The sequence below is a fragment of the Aplidium turbinatum genome, chromosome 16, assembly GCF_918807975.1.
Source record: "Aplidium turbinatum chromosome 16, kaAplTurb1.1, whole genome shotgun sequence".
NCBI classification, from domain to species: domain Eukaryota; kingdom Metazoa; phylum Chordata; class Ascidiacea; order Aplousobranchia; family Polyclinidae; genus Aplidium; species Aplidium turbinatum.
Genome location: NC_137487.1, coordinates 12756988 through 12784566, shown reverse-complemented (window position 1 = coordinate 12784566; position 27579 = coordinate 12756988). Strand labels below are relative to the sequence as shown.

The window sequence follows — 27579 nt, the reverse complement described above, 5'->3', positions numbered from 1 at the left end:
TGATAAGGCGGAATGGATATGGATTTTTTGACAATTTTACTGTGTTTTTACAATAAAAACATTAGACCAGCGTCGAGTGTTCGATATAAAGCCCTAGGATGACATAAAACTTATCAATTTGCATCACTTCAACTAAAAATTTATCTAATTAAAGTTCAACATCAAAAATATGAAACCATTGCCACTATGTGCTGTAGCTTTCTCATACTGTTCGGATTTGAACAATTTTGCCATCGTTGGAAAGCACGATCATTTATCTACCTGAATCAATTGGCTACAAATCCAAAACAAGTACTATTTTTATCTGGTGATCTTGTGAAACTTCACCAACTTGTACCAATTCTCAGCAATTTAATTTTTACAATAAAATTATTTTTTTTTTGCAAACGAAAAGAGTATGTCTTGATTTATGCACCTGAAAAGTGTCAGGTTCATGTCTTATCTACAAAACGAGCAATCGTTGTTCAAACTTAATCGCCTGGCGAAGCTTTTTTCCAATAGGCCTACATTGTAAAAGCGAATCGTTAATTCTTCAGTAGAAGCCACCCCTTGTTTGCTGTGATCGATAAATAGTCCTTCCACTGAAAGTGCAGTAGTTTTCTCATTTCTGCTCGGATTTTAACAATTTTGCCATCGTTGGAAAGCACGATTATATATCTACCCGAATCAATTAAACACAAAGTAAGTACTAGCTTTATCTTGTGATAACTTAAACTTCACCAACTTGTATCGATTCTCAGCAATTTAATTTTTACAATAAAATCATTAATTCTTTGCAAAACAAAAGAGTATGTCTTGCTTTATGCAACCGGAAAGTTTCAGGTTTATATCTTATCTACAAAACCGGCAATCGTCGTTCAAACGTAGCCCCTCGGCGACACTTTTTTCCAATGCATTGTAAAGGCGAATCGACCCTCGGTTCTCAATTGTGGAAAATCAGTCTGTTTATTGCTCAGTTTGTTGTTCTGCAGTGAAATGAAATCAAAACTTGGTCAGGAAAGTTGAAATTAAAAATTCTCAGCAAAAAGAAAATTATCAGTTTCAGAAACAGTAAATTTGCTAGCTGCCAGTGAAAAGTACGGTAACCTACTTAGTCTCGAACCATTCGGAAATTTAAAGAAAGGAAATTCGTCAACCTCAAATCTTTAGTACCCTACCCAATCAACACGGAATACTTTAATAATACCCAACCTTTACCCTAGCTAACCTTTCCCACCCTTATGAAGCACTGGGATTCGCAATTCCAGCCCGGGCTTGTTACCCCCATCTCTACCCCGAAGATCACACTAATTTTGGTTTAAGAAGAAAGAAGATCAAAAAGACTTTAAAAACTGTAATTATTTGTGTTTTTTAGTTTTATAGTATTTTCATAGTAATTTTCATAAATAAATTCAAATCCAGTTGCAGCATTTAAAAACAAAAAAATCCTAGCCTAATTTTTGAACTTCTTTTGATCAATATTGTTGCTCAGTTTTTGTCAATTTAAATAATTTCTAGTTAAACTGTGTAACCAGCTTGTGTGTTTTCAAAATTTTGTAAAATTAGTTAATTTACCCATTTATTTTACCCAAATTTTTACCCATTTTGATCATTTTCTCCATCATAGCTTTTTAGCATTAATTTTGTAAAAATCCTAGTGTTGCCAGTGCTCCCTCAATGTAATTTCAATTCTTTCTTCTTAACCTTAAATTACGTGTTGTTCATATTTTCTTTTCATCCGGATTCTCTCATTATCGAACTAAAGTAACTGAACTGACTGTTTTCCATCAATTGTAGCGACTTTTGGCGTATTATATTATATTTAATTGTTGTATTTTATTATCGTCGTAGGGTCACTCTGATAGCTGGTCTAAAGTTTGCTAAGTGACGTCACAATTACATTTTCAGTCAATTGCTCTTAAACCAAAACTTTATTTCTTTTTTTAAAACTGACATCGACATTTTAATATCATCCAGTAACGTTCAACCAATGTAAATTTCCTTTTATTGGTCAAATATTTAGCAAATCATTTGGTTTTACCTTTAAATTGATCGCAATCTGCAACTAGTTCTATAAATTGTTACCTTAAATTTCCAAATTTAAAAACGTCGCCGTAAACTTTAATCTTTTCACATAACCAGCTTTTTGTAATCATTTTATTGCAATTATGTCTCGCTTATCAAGTCGTACAGGTTCAAAGACTTCAAGAAGTAGCCTGGCTGGTGTTGGTTTCTCCCTTCCATCTTCTGAGTCTACTAGCTTAGGCTGGCCGACGAGGAAGCAGGTTCCTGTGAGTGGACACCCAGTCTCACTCAACCCAGATAGTGAAGCCTCTCCGGTAGACTCACTGCTTTTTACGAACTCGCCACTTCGTCACGATGACGAGTGTCTGATCCGCAATTCCACACCACATCGTGGCTACCCCACCCATTTCGAGTCACCCTTCCCGAGGTCGAATAGACTGCAGTCCGTCTGCTCTATTTGCCTCACCTTCCCCAATCTATTCCCCCTTCTCTGTCCTTTCTCCACTTGCAGGAGGGCATCTCAACCTTACCGAGATGTGCAGGCGTATCAGGACCATATGCGAGCATTCCATTGTTCGCGCGCCGAGTTTCTGATCACCTGTAGCAGGTGCTGCCGTGTTCTTCCTCAAGCTTACAAGCTGGATGGGGCCCAAGAGCACTGGCGATCCTGCCCCAAGGGTCTTCAATTGCCCACCTGCCTTCTCTGGCCGAGCAATGACCCGACGCCGTCGGAGAGCCAAACCAGGCCCCCTATGATGACCAAGCCTGGGCCTTCCTACGCCTCTGTTGTTAGGGATGGAAGGCGCCGGCCCTCGACTGCAGGCGCATCGGTCGAGGGGTCATCCCCTCTTTACTCTTCCTCTGTCATCGGCTTTCAAGTCTTCTGGCGCCAAAGCCTGGATGCCCCCCCCCCCCCACCTGACACTATGCCTGAACTTTTCCGTACTGTTCTATCTCATCCAGGCAAGACTTCGCTCAGCCCTGCTGACACTGACAGCTTGCCTGATCTAGATGTGCTGTTTCTTCCTCGACTGTCTTCGGCCGGACCTGGGTCGGAAAGTGGGGACTCGTACGACTCGTCGAACAGCGCATCCCCTTCCTCTTCCTCCACTTCCTCGCCTGATAGCCCAACCTCGGACGGTTACGGCCCTACTGTCAGTGCGAATCCTTTTCTACATGTACCTCTGCACAAGCCGACCTCCACCGGATCCGTGGCAGTGGACTCGCTCGGTTTATCCAAGCCGACTTCGCGCCCTTCTTCTTCTTGTCTGCCTCGGACGGCTACCACCGGAGCTAAAGCTTGGGACTCAATCAGCTCTTCCAAGCCGCCCATGCAGACTTCTTCTTCCAAGTCTCTCCAACACTACCCATCTCACTCCTCCTTACCCTTTAATCCTGTTTCCATCTGTCCTATACAACCTTGTACCTCGACGCTGTCTGCTGAAGCCCAACCCTTTACCCCACCTACCCAAACCACCCGCTCTGAATTCCTGTCAACTATCTCTTCCCAAACCTTGACTCGACCCCGAAGCGACACCATGGCATGCAATCAAGCCACGCATGACTCCGGACTCCCACAGACTACCCCAGGGATGTCTATCACACCCAATAATCAACGATCCATCCAAGACCCTGTTGAACCAGTCAGGGAAAGTAAGACGAAAAGCTCGAGGCGGGCTCTTTGCAGTTTTGTGAACCTTACTTTAGCGGGTGGCATAAATTTCGACCGGTTCTGCATTGAATTGGAAGAGTGGACCGCTGGCACTTCGCCGCCCAAGAGGACACGTCCTCGCAAACCACGCTTCAATCGTGGCGCCCGGGCTCGGGCGGCTCGCTGTCGTTCGAACGGAGGTTCTCCTCGGTCGGACGGCGGGGGTTCGCGCGGGAACGGAGCCCGATATCGTAGGGGCATGGGGTTGCGAGCCGCCTTCTCGCGGGACGCGAAGGGAACGGCGCCGGATCGTTGAAGGAAAAAACAGTGACCGTCGTTGTGAAATCCCACCTCAAGAAATTGAGGAGAGATTTCGACGCGACATTACCGCTCCTGAAGCTGGAAGTCGCTCGCAGATGCCCGAGTGGATGAACTCCCACCGTTACGAGCATGATAATGTAAACCTCTTCCCCGTCGATGACGGTGAAGGTCCCATTACGGCCCGGGAAGTGGAGGCAGTCCTCCAGTCGCTTGATGTCGGTTCCGCCCCAGTCCTGACGTATTGTCTTACGGTTTCTGGAAGACCCTGGACCCAAGAGGGGGACCCTTGGCCAGCCTTTTCGAGACCTGCCGGATCAACCGTCGTGTACCGGACCAGGAGAGAACCAGCAGGATCACACTCATATGTAAAGACCCTGAGGGTGACCTGCACGACGTCAGCAACTGGCGGCCCATCTGCCGAAACATTTATAAAATCTACGCCGCCGTATTGGCCCGCCGCCTGCAGCGATGGGCGATGGAGGGGAATGTTATCAGCCGAGAGCAAAAGGGATTCATGCCCATTGCCCACAGAGGGCGTCTATGAGCATGTGTTCATGCTCGACACCATCCTCTTGGATGCACAGTCACGCAAAAGGCCTGTGTCGGTTGCGTTTCTGGACATTCAAAACGCCTTTGGCAGTGTCTGGCACGAATGCATAGCCGAGGTCCTGCGTCGTTTCGACGCTCCCACAGACCTTATTGAGTGCATCTCCGACATACAAGACAGGACATACAGGACTTATTGAGTGCGATTCCGACATACATACCGGCGAGAGCCTGTGGGGCCGTGTCCCGGCGGCCACCCGTCGCCTGAACGTACGTTGGTCCGCCCGCCCGGATGGCGGCCTTGAGTTGACCGCGGGGAGCTCCACAATCACCCCTCCTATAAGAAAAAAAGTGGTGCCGACCCTCCATCAACACACTGACTTGTGGTGGAGGAGACAGTGGGAATCCAAACCTGACCAAGGCAAGACGGTCAGTGCCCACTGCCTGTCCGGATTTTCAAATGGTGCCGATCGGTGTCGATCTGACGGTGCCGATCTGCGTCCTGACATTTTCAGACGGTGCCGATCTGCGTCCTGACATCGTCTTGCAACGCCCTGACGGTGTCACGGTCGTATGTGACGTCACATGTCCGTACGACAACGGCGCGGATTCTCTTCGAAAAGTCGCCGACAGGAAACACGACAAGTACGGCGAGTTATGTGTCAACATACAGGAAGCGCCCTTGCAGGGACGTCCTGTCACTTCCGTTCGTCGTAGGCTCCCTCGGGAGCTATGCCCCGACGAGCTCTGACGGCCTTGGGCGTTCCTGCTCGTGAGGTGGCTAGAAAAGTGGCTTCCTTCTCAATCGAAGGATCCTTCCGCGTCTGGAAAGCTTGGAACGCCGGGCTCACTCGTGGAGGGGCTACGTCATAGAAAAGACGATTTCAGCGATTAGAAACTTATTCCCCAATAACAGAAACGTTGCAGTAAGTATCCGAGCGCGCAAGACAGCAAGCCGTTTAGACGTCATAACCTTATATCAATCGTCTTAAAATTCATCACCTTATGTTTATAAACCAGTGTCATCTTTTTTGTAATGCTCCAGTCTCATCAAACCCAAGCACTCAAAAATAAACAAGGAAAGGAATAAAATGTCTCATGTAGGCCTACATTGTGAATCGAGACTGGTTTAACAGAATTATGTAACTTCAATCATCACTAGATCTCTATGTATTGTATTAATCAATCAATTGTTTCGAATTATCTTACGTTGTCTTCGCCTTGTAACGCTGTTCTTGCCCGCTCGGATCAACCTCGCTCTGCTTTCAGCGTATTGATCAACACGATCCCCTGATCAACTCGATGCAGCCTCAAAATTTCCACCCCAATTTTCTACTTTTTCCTGGTAATGTAGCCTATCAATGCCTCTGGTTTCGATCGCTAGCCTCCCCGACCCAGCTGGGCGAACCTACCTCAACGTCTGGCCAGTGCACATCCGTGCTCGCCGAATCAAAGCTTATTCTTCTCCAGTGAGTATGTATTACATTCCCACCTATATTTTTTGTTTCTATTGATTAATCGAGCCTCTGCTCCACATTTTTATTGAATTTCGTCTGCCACGAGAGCCACATTATCCTTAAATAGTTGACTCTCGTGGTAGACCCCAATTTTATCAGCTCTGGCAGACCGGGTATAAGAGTCAAGTACCTGCGCCGAGGTCGCGTGGAGGAGACATGGGCGCCGCCCGGCGGTCAATTACTGCCGGTTCCAGCATCCACACGCGACGGGTCGCCTGGCCCGTCGCAGGCCATTCTTCTGGGCTATGCAGAAAGAGCCTGTCTCCCTGGCCCGCTCCGCCATTCTAAATTTTCGGACGGGTCATGTAACGTTTTCGATCCTCACTCTCCCTCCATAGGTACCTCGACTCCCCAGCCTGGCCCCCGCGACCTAAGCTGGTGGACTTTCCCCTCCGGGTGCATCGTCACCCCTAAATCACGCCGCTCCCCGCCGCCGCGGGGTGTGGCAGGCCGGTTTCCTAAAGTCTTCGACCTGGCTATGTTTGTTAATTGGGGTCTACCACGAGAGTCAACTATTTAAGGATAATGTGGCTCTCGTGGCAGACGAAATTCAATAATAGCGCGTCACTTCTGGAACAAAGAAACTTCAAGATCAAGCGGCGCTGGTTCGACTCTCGGGGTGTGCGCTTGAGCAACGCACGTTAAGGACTGCTCTCCATTCAGCGGCATCTAATGGATGGAATAGTTCCCCGGCAACAAGACTTTAACAATCGGAAACTTCACTCTGTCAATCTCGGTGACCGGGCCTGCGTCAGTGATCCGAAGCCTCTACAAGTATGCGAAACTGCCAGGATTAAGCTCTGCAAGAAGCTTTCCCAGTCCGAGGATAAAGATTCAATCAATCAATCAACCGTGTCAATCCTTTGTACCCGTGCGCTGTTGATGCAAATAAAACAGTTGAACACTAGTGGTGCGGTACTGATGAGCCCGGCCTAATGGGCGAAACACGTGTCTATCGCTGAGTTTCTGCTACACTCGACTGCCGAAAGAAATTAATGATTTTATTGTAAAAATTAAATTGCTGAGAATCGGTACAAGTTGGTGAAGTTTAAGTTATCACAAGATAAAACTAGTAGGCTACTTACTTTGTGTTTAATTGATTCGGGTAGATATATAATCGTGCTTTCCAACGATGGCAAAATTGTTAAAATCCGAGCAGAAATGAGAAAACTACTGCACTTTCAGTGGAAGGACTATTTATCGATCACAGCAAACAAGGGGTGGCTTATACTGAAGAATGATCGATTCGCCTTTACAATGTAGGCCTATTGGAAAAAAGCTTCGCCAGGCGATTAAGTTTGAACAACGATTGCTCGTTTTGTAGATAAGTTGGGCTCGCAGTCGAGAGCCTGCATGTTCGACTCCAGCCACCCGCACTTGCTGTTGTTTCTCTGGGCAAGAAACTTTACGATAATTGCCTCTACCTAGTGATCGATTTCGAGTAATGGGTAGTACCAAATTTAAGTCATAAGTAAAGTAGACAACCGGAAACAGACATTGCCGTCGGCTGCAGCGTGGGTCAGGTGTATGTCGGAAGGCGTACACCGATGCATAGCGCTCAAGTCCGCTTTCCCGCAATGCAGGATAAAGATAAACAAACAAACAAAAAAAACCTGACACTTTTCAGATGCATAAATCAAGACATACTCTTTTCGTTTGCAAAAAAATAATAATTTTATTGTAAAAATTAAATTGCTGAGAATTGGTACAAGTTGGTAAAGTTTCACAAAATCACAAGATAAAAATAGTACTTGTTTTGGATTTGTAGCCAATTGATTCAGGTAGATAAATGATCGTGCTTTCCAGCGATGGCGAAATTGTTCAAATCCGAGCAGTATGAGAAAGCTACAGCACATAGTGGCAATGGTTTCATATTTTTGATGTTAAACTTTAATTAGATAAATTTTTAGTTGAAGTGATGCAAATTGATAAGTTTTATGTCATCCTAGGGCCTTATATCGAACACTCGACGTTGGTGTAATGTTTTTATTGTAAAAACACAGTAAAATTGTCAAATAATCCATATCCATTCCGCCTTATCACCTCCATTCCGCCGCTTTTTACCTTCCTTTTTTTCACCCTCCCAATAATAGTTGCGTTCGTTTTGTGACGTCATGTTAACTAGGATGGCGGATTCTATAGGAGCACCGGTGCCACCTGATGCTCAGTTGATTAGGCATCTGACTTCGTAAACAAAAAAACTGCTTTGACTTTCGAGATGTGTGCTTGAGCAACACATTTTGGAGTTGGTGTGCAAGTATCCGTCCTGGTAAAAAATATTATGACATCATAGACTGGAATCGACTACAGTAAGTATACAGAATGAAACTAACTTTACCTTTGCTTTGCTGTTCACACACTTCGTCTTCAACCCTGTCTTGTAGTGATGCAAGCCGCGCCGTGCCGCGCCGCGTGCGCGGCCGCTTATGACTTTTTCGCCGCGTGCCGCGCCGCGCCGCGTGGAAAGTTGAAATGAAAAGCCGTGCCGCGCCGCTTGCCGCGTAAACTTTCAAGAAATTAAACTTTCGTGAACTTTCAACTTTTTAAGAAAATCAGTTATGAAACTTCAAATTTAAACTGGAAACACGGATCAGTTTTTTTTTCGGAAACCTTAAGCTGGAAAGCTCAAAGCTATGCAAATGGCTTGCAGTTGACAGGGTTTTTGGGTCTGGCTTGTGAGGAAGCTGTACGAGTGTTTTTGGTTAATAGCCTAGCTGATAAGCTCAGTTATCAGGCTATAGGCCTAGCGCAACTACCGCATTAGTTACTGTAACAGTTAGCCTAGTGAGTTCAGGCTATAAGTTTTACTCTTGACATCTTGTCTGTCTGTGTAGTATGTACCGTAGTTCATACAGCCACTGACATTAAAATTGCATTATTGCTTACAAAAACTGTTCAAAAGTCCTGATACTGGATCCAGGAACATTCTATTTGAAAAAGCATGATGTCTTAGAACTTAGATGCATTGCTGGTAAGAGAATATGATCTGGTTAGCCTAGTCATTATAGTGCACAACTGTACCGGTAGGTTACCGGTACCAGTTATATGCCCTGGGTGCTTTTTGCCACTATTGACTTTCTAAAAAATAACGCGTAAAACATTTTTTGAAAATTTTGTAATTTGCGGTGTGCGGTGCGGTGCAGTGTTAAAGTTCCAGATAAATTGCGGTGTGCGGTGCGGTGTGCGGATAGGTGATTCAGTTGCGGTGCGGTGTGCGGATAAAAATTTTGGGTTCGCTGCATCTCTACTGTCTTGGTCGATTCCTGTCTATGATGTCAAAAATCAACTTGTACACCAGCTCTCACATTTCAAGGGCTGTTTTCCAATACCTAGTGGTTGGAATAATTCACAAGACAACTACACTTCCTCCAATTAGAAACTTCACTCTGTCTAACTTGATAACGGGGCCTGCGTTAGTGGTTCAAAGCCTCTACAAGTAGTAAGTACATGAAACTGGATGCAAAATTGCTAGGATTAAGCTATAGAAGAAACACTCCCACAACCAGTTAGCAAGCCATAATATTTAGCCTAATATTATGTGTCATATTGATTACAGTACATTCTGCACTTAGGGTAGTTTAAGATATTACTCTTTTACTCATTACAACATTGCTTCAAAGTTTGTTCTAAAACTCTTTGTTTTAAATTTTAGTAATGTACTGTAGCACAGCAGCTCTGTGAACATATTTAATTCATCCACTGGTATTTGAGCAATATTAGGCTACCGTACTGATGTAAGATAGCCCACTGAAATTTTGAGTTTGGCAAAGTTTCTTCAATTTAAAATTAGTGCTCTCACTATTTCATTGAACTGATTCTCGACTTCAACTGCATGTAACTTTTCATTCATCAGTACAATTGAAAGATGCCCAGGTATGGATACTTTTTGACAGTTTATTAGTTGGCTTAACTGAAAATTGAATAGAAAGCTTGGTTGTCTCATTTAAAGGGTTTATAGGCCTATTTATTGCAACCCAAATGCAATATAATTTTGTTTTGTAAGCTTCACTAAAATATCAAAAACATTTCAGCATTCAGTTTCGTAGTGGCAATGGTTATCATACATGGTAGCCACAGTAGCGGATCCAGGGGGTGCTTAGTCACTTCCCTCCCTTGAAGTCGAAGGGTGACTTCAGAGTTCAGACACTTTGTTTTTTTAACCACTTGAGGACTGTGGCTATTTTTATTTTGCTTAACCTACCGGACAGGATTAATTTCAGACAAAATTAACATTTTTACTGTGATTTTGTTTCTGTATTGGTGGTTTCCTACTTCCTAGTGCACAACGTAATAAAGTTGCTCTTATTAAAATACAGAATTGCTAAAAGTTTGTCTATACAAACGTCATCCGTATTTTTGTCAATAGTCAAAATGCGTAGTCTATATAATATATAGTTATGTACGTCATCTGTCTTATTGCAAAAATTTTCTTGCAGTTGCATGTGTATTGTGTATGTAAATCATCTGTCCACACTCCACAAGTGGTCAATGAACAAAAGTTTCATGTGTTTAGTATTGTATAATATACATACTGTATGATATATGTTGCCAGTTGATGCCTTGTTTTTTATGATTTAACTTTAGGGTAGAGTCACAAAGGCCCAGAATTTTCTATCAATTTATCAAAGAGATTCAGAACGATTTATGGTTGAAGTTTATACGTATTCTTGGACTTCCAGAATCTGAATTACGCTCCGTTGTTTATGGTTATACCACTGACCTCTCAGAAAGAAAATATCAAACATTGTCTCGATGGATAATGTATATGGGTTTGTTTGTTTGTTTTAAGTGTAGTAACTAAAAGACAGTGCTTTTTTTAAAAAATTGACGTACTTGTAATGTTGTTTTGTAAAACAATGTTGCCAGATGGAGAATTCGAAAAAAACTCCCAAACAAAGTAAGAACCTTTTTCCAGAAGTCACTTTCAAGTTGACAACTTAACAGATGGGATTTATACAATTCCGGAGGTGAAATGAAATTGATTCGAGAATTTTGTAGTCACTGTGAAGAAATTCATTTGACCATGTCTGGCAACATTAATGTACAGGATATTACCAATTTTAATGACTTTCTCTAAAGATACAACAAAAATTGCATGTTGACTGACATGAGCTAAACTGACTTGCATAGAAGTTGTTAAATTAAAGTTGTATCATATATAATTGATTTGTATTTTAAATGATTAAGTGTGGTTCAGCAAATTTTAAAATTTGTATCTACATAAAAAAAATTATTGCATGTGTTCAATTTAAGTTCCCTTTTTGGTCCATGCTCAAGTTTTCATTCATAAATCTTGTTAATACAAGATAAGCAATGACACTGCATGGTACCATATCCAAAAGTATTAAATATATTTTTTAGATAACTTCTCAGGATGTCTTGTCATTTATTTCACATATTAAGATGCCTTGCAAGAAAATTTATTGTATATACATATATACAAGAAGTTTTGGTGCATTCATAATTCAGCATTATTTAAAAAATAACTTTCTAACTACAGGAAGACTAGAAGATAATCAGATTTCTTCGATTCTTGATCAAGTAAAAAATGAAATAAATGGCAGGCATGAAAGCAATCATTCTTTATCTGAAGAAATGGAAAAAAGTATGTTATACAACCTACCTTTTTTTTGAGTTGAAAACTTTTGAACTTAACTGCTATTGAGTATAAGAATTATATTAGTTTTTTTCGACGTTTTAAAATTATGAAAACTTTGGAATCTAGTTGTACAGATTCTAGTTGTACTATCTTTACAGTTGCGATTATTGTAGGTCGTGATAAAGCAAGGGTGATATACAAATTCATAGAACAGTTTGAGGCTGAAAAGTGGCTGCAGATTGCACGGTTTTCCATGAACCTACAAGATACTGAAGTTAGAAGACTAAAAGAACTACATAAGGAAGATCAGTTGGAACTGAAGTATCAAATGATTCTGAGATGGATCTGTCTTAATGCAATAGGTATGACAAATCTATTTTCACCGCAAATGAGTTAAAAATCAATTTAAACCTTTTTCATGCTATTTCAATTTCACAACGGTTTTTCCCGTAGTTGTGGAAGATGGCCGGTTTTCTGAAAATCATTTTAACCTTTGTTGATCATGAACAAAATCTCTACCTTCTTTCCTCAACACGTATTTCTTTATCCACAACACGCACTTCAATTTCACCTTGGTCTTTAAAACATCGAAATTTTTTTTTGCAATTTTTAGGTAGCACATGTGATTCGTTTTTTTGTGCTCGTTATTTTTTAAAACGAAAACAAAAAAACGATCGTTTTTTTTTGCACTAACAATCCGTCTAAAATTTAAATGTTGAAACAAAATTAGTGCTTTTGCCTCCCTGAAATAATTCTCTTGAAACAATACGTTACCAAAATAAAACTTCGTCACTAAACTTTTCATTAAAATTATTTTTTGTCTTCGCCAATGATTCATGAGGATGCGCAGTTTGATAAAAAAAAAATCAAAAAAATGTATAGATACTGCATTAAATTGACAAATTTAAATTGAAAAAAACTTAAATTTGCCGATTTACTGTGGTACTCTCTATCTTTTTTTTTGTCAATAAGTTAACTTGTATCAGTCGACTAGACTGCTAATTCACTATTAATTTTAGAGTTTAAAGAACATCTTAATACTCCATATCATAGGCGTACTTATAATAGACTATATGCCATCAAAGAAATAAACAAACTAATAAAAGAAATTAAGATATGTAACGAAGGGGGTTGACAGTTAACATGGTCACCACTGGGACCGAACAGTCCTCATCATTGGTAGCACTTGAATTTGGGTGGTTTATTGGTAGCCTACCACTTGCTGAGCATCCAACCACACGTCTACAGAACTTAGTCAAAACTGCATAAACTAATTTAGAATAATTTATTCAGCAGCAGGCCTCGAAATTCACGGCGGTCATGTCCGACGTCACAGCATGTGATGTCCGCGGGAAGTACCATTTAGATCGGTCATATTTGTCCGCGGAAAAATAACACAGGAACTAGCGATACAAATCGTCATTGCATAGCACGAACAACTGTTGCGAGAATATAATTTCCCGCGCATTCTAGCGCGCATCTAGAAAATGTGAATACTGTATCGTATCTCTTAGTTTCCATTCAAGCAGGAAAACTTCCAATTTTTACGTTGCTTCAACGATTGATGACATTGAGTCAGCGTAGCAAAGGTGAATTCTTCGCCAAGAATCGATGGGAGTACCAGTCCAGTAGCCTACTTCTACGCTGATCACTCGCAACTTATTTCAAGTCTTACGTCACAGGGTCTAGCTTTGATCTCCGAGTAATATTGATAAGGCAAGGTTGGTTACAAAATTTGTTAAGCTTTGGTATTACAGTAAAAAAGAAAAGGCCCAGGGAAAATTCACTTTCGCTCACATGACACGCAAAAATGAACCTAAAGAAAAAAGCCCAGTGAAACTTTGCACAGCAGAAAATAGTAGCGTTAGTGTAGAAGTTTTCCGACTCGTGCCCAGACTCCCAGAGCATTGTGGCGTAAGAAGCCACAGGACCTCGTTCGGTGCAAGTTCAGTTATGCGGCGTATTAAGCAGCTACACGGCGCTTTGACTCTTCAAGCGCACGTCGTTGATCTGATGAAAGCCTTTCAGAGTGACTTCACTGAAATTTTAAAAAGCCTTCTAAACCTTAGCTAATTAGCTATAGTTTTCAAATGGTAAAGAATTATCAAGATAAAGTGATTAAGCTTGACGATCGACGCTAAAGCTGGTGTGTCCGCCGTGAGACTTAATTTGTCCGCTGAGATAGCTGCTCAGACCGGACACGTTTGTCCGCCGTCAACAAAAACGAATTTCGAGGCCTGCAGCAGCAATAATAATTTGACACTTTTGTTTACAATTCTTTGTTATGATAAATGAAAACAGTTGTTACTTGAAAAAATGTATGAAACGATTGGAAATACGTAGTATTAAAAACAAAAAATAAAACGGATAAAAAAAGATTAAAAAACGATGACTAAAAAAAGCGTTTTTAACCATCCCTAGTAGCACACGCCCATGCCACCCTTTCGCCACGTTCAAGACTTTCTTAACACCAACCAACTTACTCAAGTCTTCAATTGGTGTTCCATTTATTTGCAATCTAGTACCACAACGTTAGCAGCCTCATATCCTTTTTTTTTTTATTCCAGCATCTGTTGGTCAGCCGAGTACACTTTTCGCTTCCATAGAGCATAACTCTTCAAACATTCTTCTAAAAAAAATTCTCATTTATCGTTAGCGACACATTTCACGTTTAATATAGTCATTCAGTTTCACTCTATTTCCTTTACATACACTGTTGGCTACTCTTGCCGATGACGCTAGATCACAACATTCATTTCAATTAAGTACATTTCCCATATAACAAAATTCCATATCAGACACTGTCTAAGTCCTCTCATTCATACTGCCATTTTAGTATCATTGATTTCACACACACCCCGCATTGTAAATTACCAGCGACCATTGTGAGTTTTTTTCTCGCATTTAATTTATATACTTCAATGTACTAATAATTAATTTCAGAATGTTGTTTAACAATGTTGGTTGAATGACCAAACTTTAGATGCTGAAATATTGTTGAATAAAGCAACATGGGATTTAATCATTTGTCAAAGAATCTTTATCTTTTATGTGTTGTAGCGAAAGCGAAGAAGTCGGCATGGTTGTATGTTTTCAAATGGCAAACATCTGCTTTATGACTGCCATCAGCATACACTTGTGATGCTGTCTCGCTAAGTGGTACTGTATTTGGGAATGGAATGTATTTTTATTTATACATACAAAAAACACAGGTGAAAATTAGTTATATTTTCTTTAACAGATGAATCTTCTCTCCAAGACAGTTTGAGAGAACTGGAACCAGCGATCTCGCATCAACGCCGTCCCATTCCATAGTCGTAACTCGTAGCAAAAGAAAATACTTTTTTTAACCGTGCTTTTACTTCAGTTCTATTTGCATTTTACAACTTTTTTATTAACTCTTAATTGTCCTATAGCCTATTGTCCAAAGCATCTTCAAGATCACTGTATAAGTTTCAAAAAAAATGAACGCTTTTGAACATTACAGTAACCCTCTCCCTCTTGATTAATCCAAGAAAAAAATCGATTGTTGTGCAAACTACTACAAGACTCCTGTCTGTCTACGTAGAATTACTGTCTTGTTTGATAAAAATCAATTATAATCATGTATCTGCTGATTTAACTTCCAAAGTGCTTTATAGTGTCAATCCCTCCTAGAGCCTTTGTGAAGCCAACTTTTTGGAAAGTTATGAATGAAGCGACATAAACATGCAATGTTTGAGTTTTTTCACACGCGAAATATTGAAGATAATAAACCATAATACAGTACAGTAGTCCCCGCTTGTTAAGCCCAATTTAGTCCGGTCCGGAATTACTGAATGTATATGAGTGGCAGAGAATCGTCCCTAGCTTAATAAGCCAAAATAGCTCGGTCCTAAGTAGGCTCATGGCCACCTAAAGATACGGCCTGATTTGTCACATTTTGCAGAAATTTCCAGGTTTTTCTAACTTTGGGCGAACGTTTGAATAAATTTTTCTAAAAGTTAGATTTTTACGCTTTCTTTATTCTTTTCCCTAGATGACACAATAGATTTTAACATCCTCACATGTTGAAAAACAAAGGAAATTTGATTTCGAAGATTTCAGTCAGACTGTTAATTTTTCAATAACAGTCTGATTTAGCGTTTTTCAACTTACTTTTTCTCATTTGCTACTGCTTCCCCAAGGCAACGAAAAAGTTTTATGTCATTAGGAAACCGCAAAAAGTAAAAACATTTCAAAAAATGTCAGTCAAGCACTAGGAGTAGCTGTAATCAAAATGTGACAAACCAGGCCGCATCTCCAGGTGGCCATGGTAGGCTTAATGAGCGGGGACTACTGTAGAAGCAACGGACAACGTCTCGAAGGAGTTTGGGAAACACTGGCATGGACTGATCACACTATGGCTAAGTTGCTGTTCTTTTCATGGTTTGTTATTTTATTTGCGTTGGCTTTAGTTTCTAACTGAAGTAGAGCTTTTTGTAATTCCAGTTCTTAGTTGTTGAAACAAAGCCACACTATGCAGTACTGTTTAATCGAGCATGCCATTCAAAGTAATTTTAAGGTGACATCTTTATTTCAGTTTGCCGCTGTCCAAATAGTACATGACGCCTTTGTAGGGAAGTGGTGTTACAACGTTTCTTTGTACATGTTGACAAAAAACGTCGTATCTGATGTCATGTTTAAAAGAGGCAATAAAATTGCCCTCTTGTCTGTGCAGCACCAATCACCGTTAGCTTAAATCCTTGTAAGTCCGAATTTTGGTTTAAATGAATTTGATGTATTAAAATTGTCTTTTTATTATCACTCGTTGTGGCCTTATCAGAATATTCTTGGACTTTAAGAGCTTAATCCTGGCAGTTTCGTATACTTGTAGAATGTAGAAACTTTGAACCGCTGTCACCGAGATTGACAGAGTGAAGTTTCCGCTTGTGGTTGATGTGTTGTCTAAATATATTTTATCCACTAATAGACACTGAATGGAGAGCTGCCTTGAAATGCGTTGCCCAAGCGCTCATTACAAGAGTTTTATTTTATACACTGTTACACAGAGTTAACTGCCTGATCTTGAAGTTTCAAGACAAAAGCAATGCTCAGACACGAGCTGAAAACCACGCATTGCTCGGCAACTACGATTTGCAATGCAAATCAACTGTAATTTGAACATGCTTACTTTTTCAAAGAGTAGTTGCTATTGTAAGGCAGGCCAGTAATATTAAATCCACTTTGGCAGTAACTGCTAATGCTTAAATTTCATCCTGACTTCTTCATTTGCCGTTAGCATATGACAGGGTAAAACTCGAAGTTATGTATTCGACCAAGTATCACTTAGCCTAATGTGTTTTAGATCTTTGTCAAAAAAGTAGCTTATGCAAACTTCGAAATTAGTCGAGCTGCGTATGAGAATTCTGCTCCATCAAATGCACCAGACATTTGTGTGAATAAAGGTTGGCTTGTAAACCAAAAGATGTTGCATAACTTGTTGTGTTTTGACATGGACGTTCCATAGACGAGTTCGTTTTGTTAGTGATACGGTAACATTGACAATGACATACTTGCTAATTTCATGTGTTTGAAATGCTGAGGCCAATTAGCAAGCAACTGTATAAAATAAAACGCTTTGGCCTTAGCCTACATTTAAGTTAAGCTCTACGTAAATATATACGACTACAGTCAACGCGAAGAAATGATCACAATACAGAATAACAAAATAACGAGTTGTCAGAGAAAGTTGAAATGGAGCTGCAGATCAGGATAAAAATAATCCGAAAGGTTGTTCTCCACTCACAGAGTGACTATGACACGATGGTTGTTGCCAATTTACCTGGAAACAAACATTTTGACAAAATTATCAATTGCAAGATGGTAGTTCACCCCAGTAGTGTAGCCTACAGCTTTTATTTACGAAATCTCAGACGTTGGTAGCTGTACAATGTACATAACATAAGCAGCTTGCACTTTGCTATAAAGCTTTATTCTATCCATCTTTTTGCGCCAAATTTGTTTGTTCGGGTTTCATTTTTTGTGTGTCTACACTAGCAATGAAAGAATTTATGCAACTTGAGCCTAGTAGGCCTAGCTTGGTGTGCGGCTATATGTCCAAGATTAGGTGAAAGGCGATAATATTATTCAATGTGGTGGGCCTATACGCAAAGCGGGGCTTGATTTTGTAGATCGTGATCTGATCTTAATCACCAAAACCAGATGACCTTGGCCATCTCTGCCTAGATGTAAAGTCACTTATTAATATCGGGCCTACATTATAAAACTTACTTGATATTTGTCTACTCTCTGACGCATGTTGGAGGGTTTGTCATAGCTGTGCCATTCTTGCATACGCCCATATCTATTCCATCACGGCGGAAACCTTCTTCACATTCATACCTGTACACCGCATTATCAGACACAGCCGTTGTTCCTTTGGGAACAATATAACCGTTGCCTGGAATAGGCGGGTGACATAAGTTCAGTAATTCTGCACTAGAATTTTCTGTAAAAAAATAAATACAATAAGTTATCATACCTTACAAGCCTTTGTAAGCACGCCAAGCCTTGTTTTAACATTAGGTTAATTTCTGCAGGCAGTAGCGTTGACAGGAAGGTCCATAGGTGGCTACTTTTGGACCCAGGGTCATCCAAGTTGCCCGGTCAAGAACAAAAAACTACATATTCTGTGGAGTTTTATCGTTTCCATGGAAAGTGTGTTGTCTAGGGGCCCGAGCTTCCCATTGGCACCACAACAATTACTTGCTCAGCTGCCCTAACACTAGGGCTAGGCTATATCTAACTGATCGTAAACTAACAGTTGGTTATAGGCCTACAACACAGGACCGAGGATATAGATTCAATTGGAGACACATATTTTATTTGTAGGCTGCCTAAATATTGTTCTTTTTGCATAATAAATTTTCCAAAGTAGCCTAGGCTAGCCTACAAGGTTTTCGGCTCATAAATAAAAGTTTTTTTAACGTTCAGTGGATAGAGTAGGCTAACAGTAGCCTATAAAGACAAAACAACGCCGTAAAATGCCAGTCATACTTTACATCTACAATTTTTAATCACAAAGTTTTGTAGCTTACGTTCCCAAAGTAGCCTTGATTAGGTTGCGGCTTGCTGTTGGAGTGTGAAGCTATTTAGTTATTGATACATTATTGCTGAATACGTACCTACACAAAGTACACATATTGGTGGAACACCTAAAATGACGCCATTTGTTTGGCACAAGGAAGTAGAAAACCCTTTTAAAGAATAGCCAACGCGACACTCGTAATTGATGAGATCACCGTTTTTCCAACCTTTTGATTCATTTGTAGCAAACCCATTCACTGGAGGGGTAGGCACACATTCTGGAACAAGTGAAGTAATAATACAAATGTTTAAGACCAAACTACTCCATAGGTTTGTGCATCAGTAGGCTATAAATGAACATGGTGCGCGAATATGCGAACAGGACATGAATCCAGTATTTTGGGAATTTACGGTAGCCTATATGGAACTCCTTGCAGTGCTGCTGGGTGATAAAATAATTAAATTAGAGATGTTTGCCTATGTTTTACAAAACAATAAGTTTAACCGTAAAAACAATGTTACATTACAAAATGATCATTTCTAAGAAATACTTTTTCGCTTTTGTACTTTTTTCTGTATCTTGTATCGTTGTGTTAATTGCCACTACCGTACCTGTGCATATTGGAGGAGAATTTGTTAAGGTTCCATCTGGTTTACATACACTCGTACTGTCTCCTAATAGCTCATAAGGAGAATTACACGCATATTGAACTACATCTCCTTCGTAAACCAATGTATTTCCACCAACAATTATTCCACCATTTGGAGCTCTTGGTTCACATCTAACTCCCAAAACGGTAGCTAAAAATTGAAACAAATCAGACTGTTGTTATAAGATCTATAACTGTCACAAAATACAAATGCGGCATATTATCACCAGGCTGAAAAATGATTTCAAGCAATGTTGGTGCCGCTGAATGAAGAGCAGTCTTTGAAAATGACTTTCTCAAGCGCACACCCCGGAAATCGAACCAGCGCCAAAGTCGTGGCTAAACAAACTGAGCTATCGCGGAAGACAAACGATGTTGATAAGTGATCATATCCTACCAGATCTCTTATGGGAAAAAAGATAAATAAACTAGCTGTCCGTGCAGAACCTGTTTGCTGTCACGGGTAAGTTCTTTTCAGCCATTAAATCAGACCATTTTACATTGATTCAACATCTGCAGACGTTGTATCGATGTAGCCTACACATGATTGTTTTGTTTACTTGGTTAAAAATCGGCTGAAGTTGGTGTGGTTCAATAATTTGGCGGACAGCAACCTTTCCACTGTGTTCAATAGACCTAACTCTTCACAAAAGTCATGATTGGTAAGCTGCACACTAGGCTACATCATAAGAATACATTATTATTATAATTTTTAGTTATTTTTATTAATAGTTAAATCTTACATTTGCAAACTGGCAAAGCTCCAGAGAATACTCCAGTTTCTTGGCATGTAGCTGTTGAAGATCCTTCAAGGCTATATCCAGTCTGACAACGAAACGTGATTTTACTTCCAACACTGTAATGTTCTTGAGACCCTTCAATGGATCCATAGGTTGGTGCTGGAGGAGCATGACACCTTTGAGCAACCGGAGGCGTAATTTGTTCTGAAAATAAATCGTAAAGGAAATAATAAGTTCCTGCAGGAAATAATAAGTTTTTTAATAAGAAATAATACGGTAAGTTAAGACGAATTATTCTAACGTAGACTACTTATTAAAAACTTTAATTTAATCAAATTGACAATTGGGTCAAATAACAATAATAATTTGTCCAACGTTTGCGTCGACTTGATGGATATAGATATATTTTGCTAGAATTTTTGCAGAAGATAACCTTTTTGTCATACGCACATTATTATACCATGCACAGCATATTAACAGTTGCACACCGAACTAGTAGCCTATTTAACAATGATTAGGCTACTGTGGCTTTATTCTACATTTGAGTGGCGCATATCCCTCATACGGCGCTAAAGACAGTTCCCTGTAGCCCAGGCCTACATTATATAAAAAATACACACGCAAATGTTAGCTGAAGAAATCACCTTTACGGTAACGATTAAGTTATATGAATTTTATTGCTTCTTGAAATTTTCAGAAATTTTATTTTGTTAGCTACTGTCATTTTGAAAATGTATTCTCATGAGATGCTACAGTTGACTTACCTTGACAATTAGGAGTAAGGCCATTGAAAAAGCCATCAGTTTGGCAAGTAACAAATATGTTTCCTTGCAATTTATAACCGGGAAGACATTTGAAGAACAAATGCTCTCCAACTTCCCACGTTTTCTTATCAAGATTACCCACTATTTCCCCGTGATCTGGAGTAGCTAGTCTCAAACACTGAACAGTTTCAGACAAAGATTGCGAGGTGGAATGAGCATCTAAAGTCAAGGCATGTCATAATTAATCTTTAACGTAAATTAATATGATAAAGCAACTAAAAATTGTACATTAATCCCAAATATAATCTGAGATAGCGTAAAAGCATTAACGCTTCTACTGAATTGCAGTAAATGCAAACCCTGTATAAAGTAACACTAGCCTACATAAATCTATTCGAAACAAAATAAAGCAATGGGAAGTAAAAAAAAATGATTAAAAGCTTTAAATCTAGGAGATTTTAAAGCGTTAAAAATTGTGAATTATTTGGACAATTTTACCGCAAGTTGGGTGATCACCAAATCCTCCATCGACAAGGCAAGTGGAAAATTCATTTCCTTTCAAAGTGTAAGGAGGATTGCAAGCCCACTGAAGTCTTTCTCCCAAATTCCAAGCTGTTTGACCTCGGTTTCCAATAATGAAACCATTTTCTGGAGGAGTAGGCAGTGCACAAGTGATTGGTGGAGAAGTTGCTCCCTCTAAAAAAATACGGTAACTGAATGTAGCTAGCACTTTTTCAGGATTGAAAACTCATCTTTTATAGGTACCCGATCATTTGGTCGACAGTCATTTGGTCGACAGACATTTGGTCGACAGGACGTTTGGTCGACAGACATTTGGTCGACAAGACATTTGGCCGACAGGACATTTGGTCGACAGGACGTTAGGTCGACAGAACGATTCATTTTAGAGTTAGGGTTAGTTAACTAGCCTTAACCCTAACCTAACCCATACTCTAACCCTAACCCTAAAATGAATCGTTCTGTCGACCAAATGTCCTGTCGACCAAATGTCTTGTCGACCAAATGTCTGTCGACCAAACGTCCTGTCGACCAAATGTCTGTCGACCAAACGACCGGACACCCTTTTATTTGGCAATCGTGATTCTTGTTTCAGTAACTTTAGACCATTATCCTGTGTTTCGTGACAAAACTATTTGGATCAATAACCTTGTCTCAAAATGAAAAACCGTGTAGGCACACAAATACATGACCAATGCATATGCGTTTCTACATGGGCTGTAGGTAGCGTTGATAAAGAGGTCCAAATGCTACTTTTGGACCCGGGCGCGAGATAATTTAAAGGACCTTCGAATGTGTCTGTCAAATACATTTTTGTGAAGCTTAACACTCACATATTGATTTTCAATAGGTTTTATCCGGTAACTATTTCAGCTGACCTAGTAGGGGGTCACCTATTTTAGGTCGTCTGTCAGGGAACACCAACCATCTAATTTGTCTGTCACATATATTTTTGTGAAGCTTGACACCCACAGATTAATAATCAGTTGGTTTTATCTGGTAACTTTTTCAGCTGACATAGGGCAAATTTTGGAAGTTATAAAACTTGTCTGTCAGAGCCCCCCTTCTACCGAAAATGTCTGTCACATACCAGATTATCGCCTAGAAACAATTTACTTTACAACCAACTAAGTTTCAAGCGGTAACTTTTTCAGCTGACCTAGCACATTTTTTGGGGCATGAAAAATGTTCCCCATTCCCACACCCACCACCGGCGGCCCGGCAGACTTCCAGATTATGAGTACCCACATAGTCTACCACCGGACATCGCTGTATAAATAAAAATGGGTAACTTTTTCACCTAGGGTGGACGTCGCGGGCTCCCGGTCTAATTTTCTTAAAATTTATTTATTCCTTTGAAAAACTTCGTTTAATTATAATTTTGAAAACTAATCTTATGGTTGCTTGTAAAAATAATACCGCAAGTTGGATGAATTCCAAATCCTCCATCGACAAGACAAGTGGAAAATTCATTTCCTTTCAAAGTGTAAGGAGGATTGCAAGCCCACTGAAGTCTTTCTCCCAAATTCCAAGCTGTTTGACCTCGGTTTCCAATAATGAAACCATTTTCTGGAGGAGTTGGCAGTGCGCAAGTAATGGGTGGAGTAGTTGCTCCTTCTGAAAATGAAAAGTTTGTTATTGTGTCTTGTGTGCTGCATTCGAGCAATTACGTGTTTTGCGGCAAAACTTAATTGTAGGATAGTTTTCACCAAGATAATCGAATTATGTTATGACCGGGAGAAAACTTGAAAATGAAGAGTAAATATTTTGTAATCCATTATAAAATAAAGCTTTGGTAGAGAATTCGCTTTGTTGAATCATAAACAGACAAAACAAAGTAACTTTAACGAGTTTAACATATTGCATAACAAACAAAAATATAAAACATAATTAAAATAAACTCAAACGTTTTTGACACGTACATACTTTATTTTGTTTGTAGATGATTGTCACAATCAATATGCGTAGCCCCGCTGCAGGCTGCATTATTGTTCCAGACTAGGTGAACTATTTTATTGGGTAATTTATACTGGGTTCTTATTGTCGAATTTTGTCTTGAAGCAACCTTTAATTACGCAATCTTCTATTTCTAAACCTTCAGCTAAAAGATTCTGCATTACGTGCGATTCTCGTAACGTCTTTGAGTTGTTGAAGAAAAGAATGAGTTCTTGTGATGTAATATTACCCTAGTCTCTGGAAGCTTCTGGTCAAGCAAACATGCTATAAATAGCCGCATGATTTGAGTATGACTAATGAAGTTGCCTTGAGAGTTGCGTATCACGACGATTGTAGAGTTCTAGCCGATATTGAATAGTTTGTAAAGGTAAAAGTTATTGCCGATTGTAAAGCTGCTGTTGCAAGTGATAGCGTATATCTATTTAAAGTCGACGAAGAAGTTTGCTGTGTTTCTGAAAGCAACCTACAATCTCAAAAGTAGAACTATTCGACATTTAATTAACTGTTTAACTTTAACGTTTGATATCCCAATAAACTACGTCATCTTTTCAAAGTCTCTTTTCGTGTAAGATATGGAAACAATAATTGTGACAATGATAAACCAATAGAATACATTTTTTTGTTTTTAAATTGCAGAACTACATCCTTGGTGTGTATTTTTGGATACTGCATTTAGGCTACAATTTAGATTTATGGGCGTATTTATTTGATAAAGTCGTATTTATCCATTGCGTAGAAAATACCAAGATAAAAAAAAGGCCGACTTCAACTCCGACCTGATACCCAACGATGAACTATAAATTTTTTGTTTGTAATCTTTCAAAATATTTTTTCTTGTTCTCTGTATTACGCTCTAAAACTTCACCATCAATAAAAGTGTTTGTTCTTGTAAGTTTTGTGACAGTCGCGTTTCAACATTGATCACAACTTAAATTAAATTAATTAAAAAATATGTAAAATGATAAAAACAAAAATCTGGCAACCCTCAAAAACCTGGCAACACTGAAGCCGGAGTCGGAGACGGCCAGTTATAAATCGATGAGTTGGAATCGTATATTATTTTCCTGACCACGGCCCTGTTAGATTCCCTGGTCAATATGGCTGATGCAAAAACACACCACATGTCGGATGAACGCCAAATCCTCCATCGGCAAGACAAGTGGAAAATTCATTTCCTTTCAAAGTGTAAGGAGGATTGCAAGCCCACTGAAGTCTTTCTCCTAAATTCCAAGCTGTTTGACCTCGGTTTCCAATAATGAAACCATTTTCTGGAGGAGTAGGCAGTGCACAAGTATTTGGTGGAGAAGTTGTTCCCTCTGAAAGCATTTATAAAAAAAGCTTGAGGAAATTCGCTAATTCGCAGAATGTGAAGTCGATTGCATGCATTAATCGCATTATATCACGCGACTCCGCTTGCGCGCTTGGCATAACAACTAAAATCTTACAAGTTAGCTACGATTGCTTATTTCTATGTCTTAAAATCCATCAGTCAAATAAAGCAGTGCGCTTTTTTCAGTATAAAAATACAAGATTGCCTTCTTACATTTTTTTCAAATACGAAAATTCTCATTTAGGCTATAGTGTTTTTCTTAGATAAAACTAGGCTACTATTTTTCTTACTGTTGCTGTTTAATTGGCGGGTATGTTTTGCAAATAAACGCTGCAAAGTTTGAGATATAAAAGATTAATTTACCGCAACTAAAACTTGAAGAAAACGACCCATCATTTTGGCAAATGGCCGTATCTTGACCAACAGGAATGAATGATAGAGAACAGCCAAATCGAATCTGTTCTCCAACTTGCCAGACCTGCTTTTGTAGTTCGACAACGATAAATCCATTGGCTGGAGTTTCAGGCCTGCTACATGTTGTTTGACTTGGCAAAGTTGGAAGAGTTGTAGCTGTATCCACAAATTACAAAAATTCTGAATTGTCTTTCAAGTGTTAAAATATAACTGCAGACAGTGACAGCTAAAACATAACTGTTTAGACCAGTAAGACCAGTAGGTTTCATCAATGCTATTATAAGTAGCCTGCATTTGATTGATTGATTGATTGGCAAACTTCAGTTAGCCACTGGCAATTGAAAATATGAAAATTACCTTGCATCATTTAAATAAAAACCTTCCAGAGATGCTTTTGTATGAACCATTGTTTGGACACTTTAACTTTGGCTATATACAGTAATGAGTTGTTACTAACTTACTAACTAACTAACTAACTAACTAATCTTCCAGCAATCTAAGTAGTCAGACTTGGAATTTCTCAATGTAGAGAGAAAAAAGTTTTCTCTGCCTATAAAGCGTTGAATGGTAGTTTTATTAAATATTTACATAAATAGTACAGTATAAAAAACATCTCATTCCCAACACAATTAAATGTCCTGGAAAAAGATATTAAGCAAACAGTGTTTGTTTCCGAGATGATTCATTTAGAGGTGCAAGATTGCAATAGCTACCTTATTAAACTTCCAAATGGAAGGTCGGAACTTATTAAGTCTATTACTGTAGGTTACGTCTGAGAAAGTCAGATGTACTGACTACTGTAGGCTTCAAGTTATGCTTACTTATACAGTACGTGGTTGTAGATTCAAAAGCTCCGTTATCTTCGCAATTAGCATTTGTCGCTCCAATCAGCTGAAATCCAGGATCACAAGCGAACGTTACCATGGTACCAGGAGACCAAACTGTTTGCTCACGAGGCATGGTGTATCCATTGTTTGGCACATTGGGGTTCGTACACGTCACGGGGCCAGCAGTGACCATTTGCTCGTTAGCTACGAAAAAGATTACGTTGTGCTCCTTGTCACAGCAATATCCTAAGATACGTTTTATATTACAGGATACCAGCAAACAATTTGTATTTCTAAATATTTATTTGAAACACTTATGGTGCCTTATGTCATGAGGTCAAAGTTTTTCAATCTAAAGTCACAAAAACTAAACACATTGTAATTTGCAAGTCAAGGAATCTTTGACGTTTGTGATATTTTTACATTTTATCTGTTGTGTCGCCATGCACAAAATAATTATACAGCAGTAACATGACATTTACAAGCTATCAAAGATACCAATGTGGTCTTCAAGAAGCATAGTGATAGTACGGTAGTTTATGTCAAGAATAAGTTACTGATATAATATCACTTATAATGCACTACTGTCTTTCATACTATCAGGTTAAAGCAACTACATTTTTCTAAAAATAACTAAATTTTGGAAACGATAGTCAGCAGAGAAATTACTTACAGACACAAGACGGAAAAGGAGCGGAGTAGGTGCCACTGGCTAGACATCGAAGGGAAGGATTTCCAAACAAAGTAAAACCCTCTCGACACGAATAGGTTACTATGTCGCCTGGGACATAGCGCAACTTCTCTGCAGAATTTATTAAGCCACCAAAAGGCACCACTGGCACGGTACATGCCATCACATAAGCTGCAAAAAGGTTAGATACATCATGATAAACTAGCCTATATTGCTCCAATAAAATGAGTAATTACATTTTTTAGATAGATGTCTATACTTTATTGCATCAAAAGTGTGCCGAAAATTTCAAGCCATATACATTTTTTTCATTTTTAAGCTGTTTTTAAAGCACAAACGATTTCTGGGATGACAACGTTAAATGTATTTTCGGTAACGTTGTTTTAATGAAATATATCAATTGAATAATGGCTTTTAAACTTTTTCAGATTTTTTTCTTCAAGATTATTTTTGAACACTCTTAGCAAATATTTTAAGGTAAGCCTATTAGGAATGCAAAATACTAAAACAAACATGATTTTCAATCTCTTTCATGCAGGCTAATTGAAGAAAATTATAATTATATAAAAGAATTGCTTACGTTGACATATTGGCGGAGTGCTGGTGTATGACCCGTCATTACGACACAAAGCTCTTGGAGCACCGATTAAACGGAATCCCGGATCGCATCGGTAATTTACCACACTCCCCACAAACCATGTACTTCTTTGTGGAGAGAAAGCGCCGTTGACAGGTGCTATTGGGATGATGCAAGCTTTTGCTGGGACAATTGGTCGTGTAGGCTGAGCTAAAAAATAAATGCATGGCCAATATAAACAACTCGCAGGTGAAGACATTAATACCTGACTAGCTGCATTTTGCAGTCTTTGCATCGTCTAACTTCTAGCAGTTTGCGTAATTCAACAGCTAAATGTGTCGGATATCAAGCCGAGTGGTGGTGTGACCTTCAAACCGATTCTGGTCCCGTAGTTTAAATTGTAAACTCCATTTGCATGCAAGGGCT

The 27579-nt window shown here is 39.5% G+C and overlaps 1 protein-coding gene across 1 annotated transcript; it reads left to right on the top strand.

The window, feature by feature from the left end:
- The first annotated feature begins 9699 nt into the window (after positions 1–9699).
- Positions 9700–17133, top strand: LOC145785613 (uncharacterized). Its single transcript, XM_082597290.1, has 5 exons — positions 9700–9912; positions 10624–10808; positions 11540–11644; positions 11812–12000; positions 14880–17133. The coding sequence occupies exons 1-5, from the start codon at positions 9905–9907 to the stop codon at positions 14951–14953; spliced, it is 561 nt and encodes a 186-aa protein (XP_082453416.1). The 5' UTR covers positions 9700–9904; the 3' UTR covers positions 14954–17133.
- The last annotated feature ends 10446 nt before the right edge of the window (positions 17134–27579 follow it).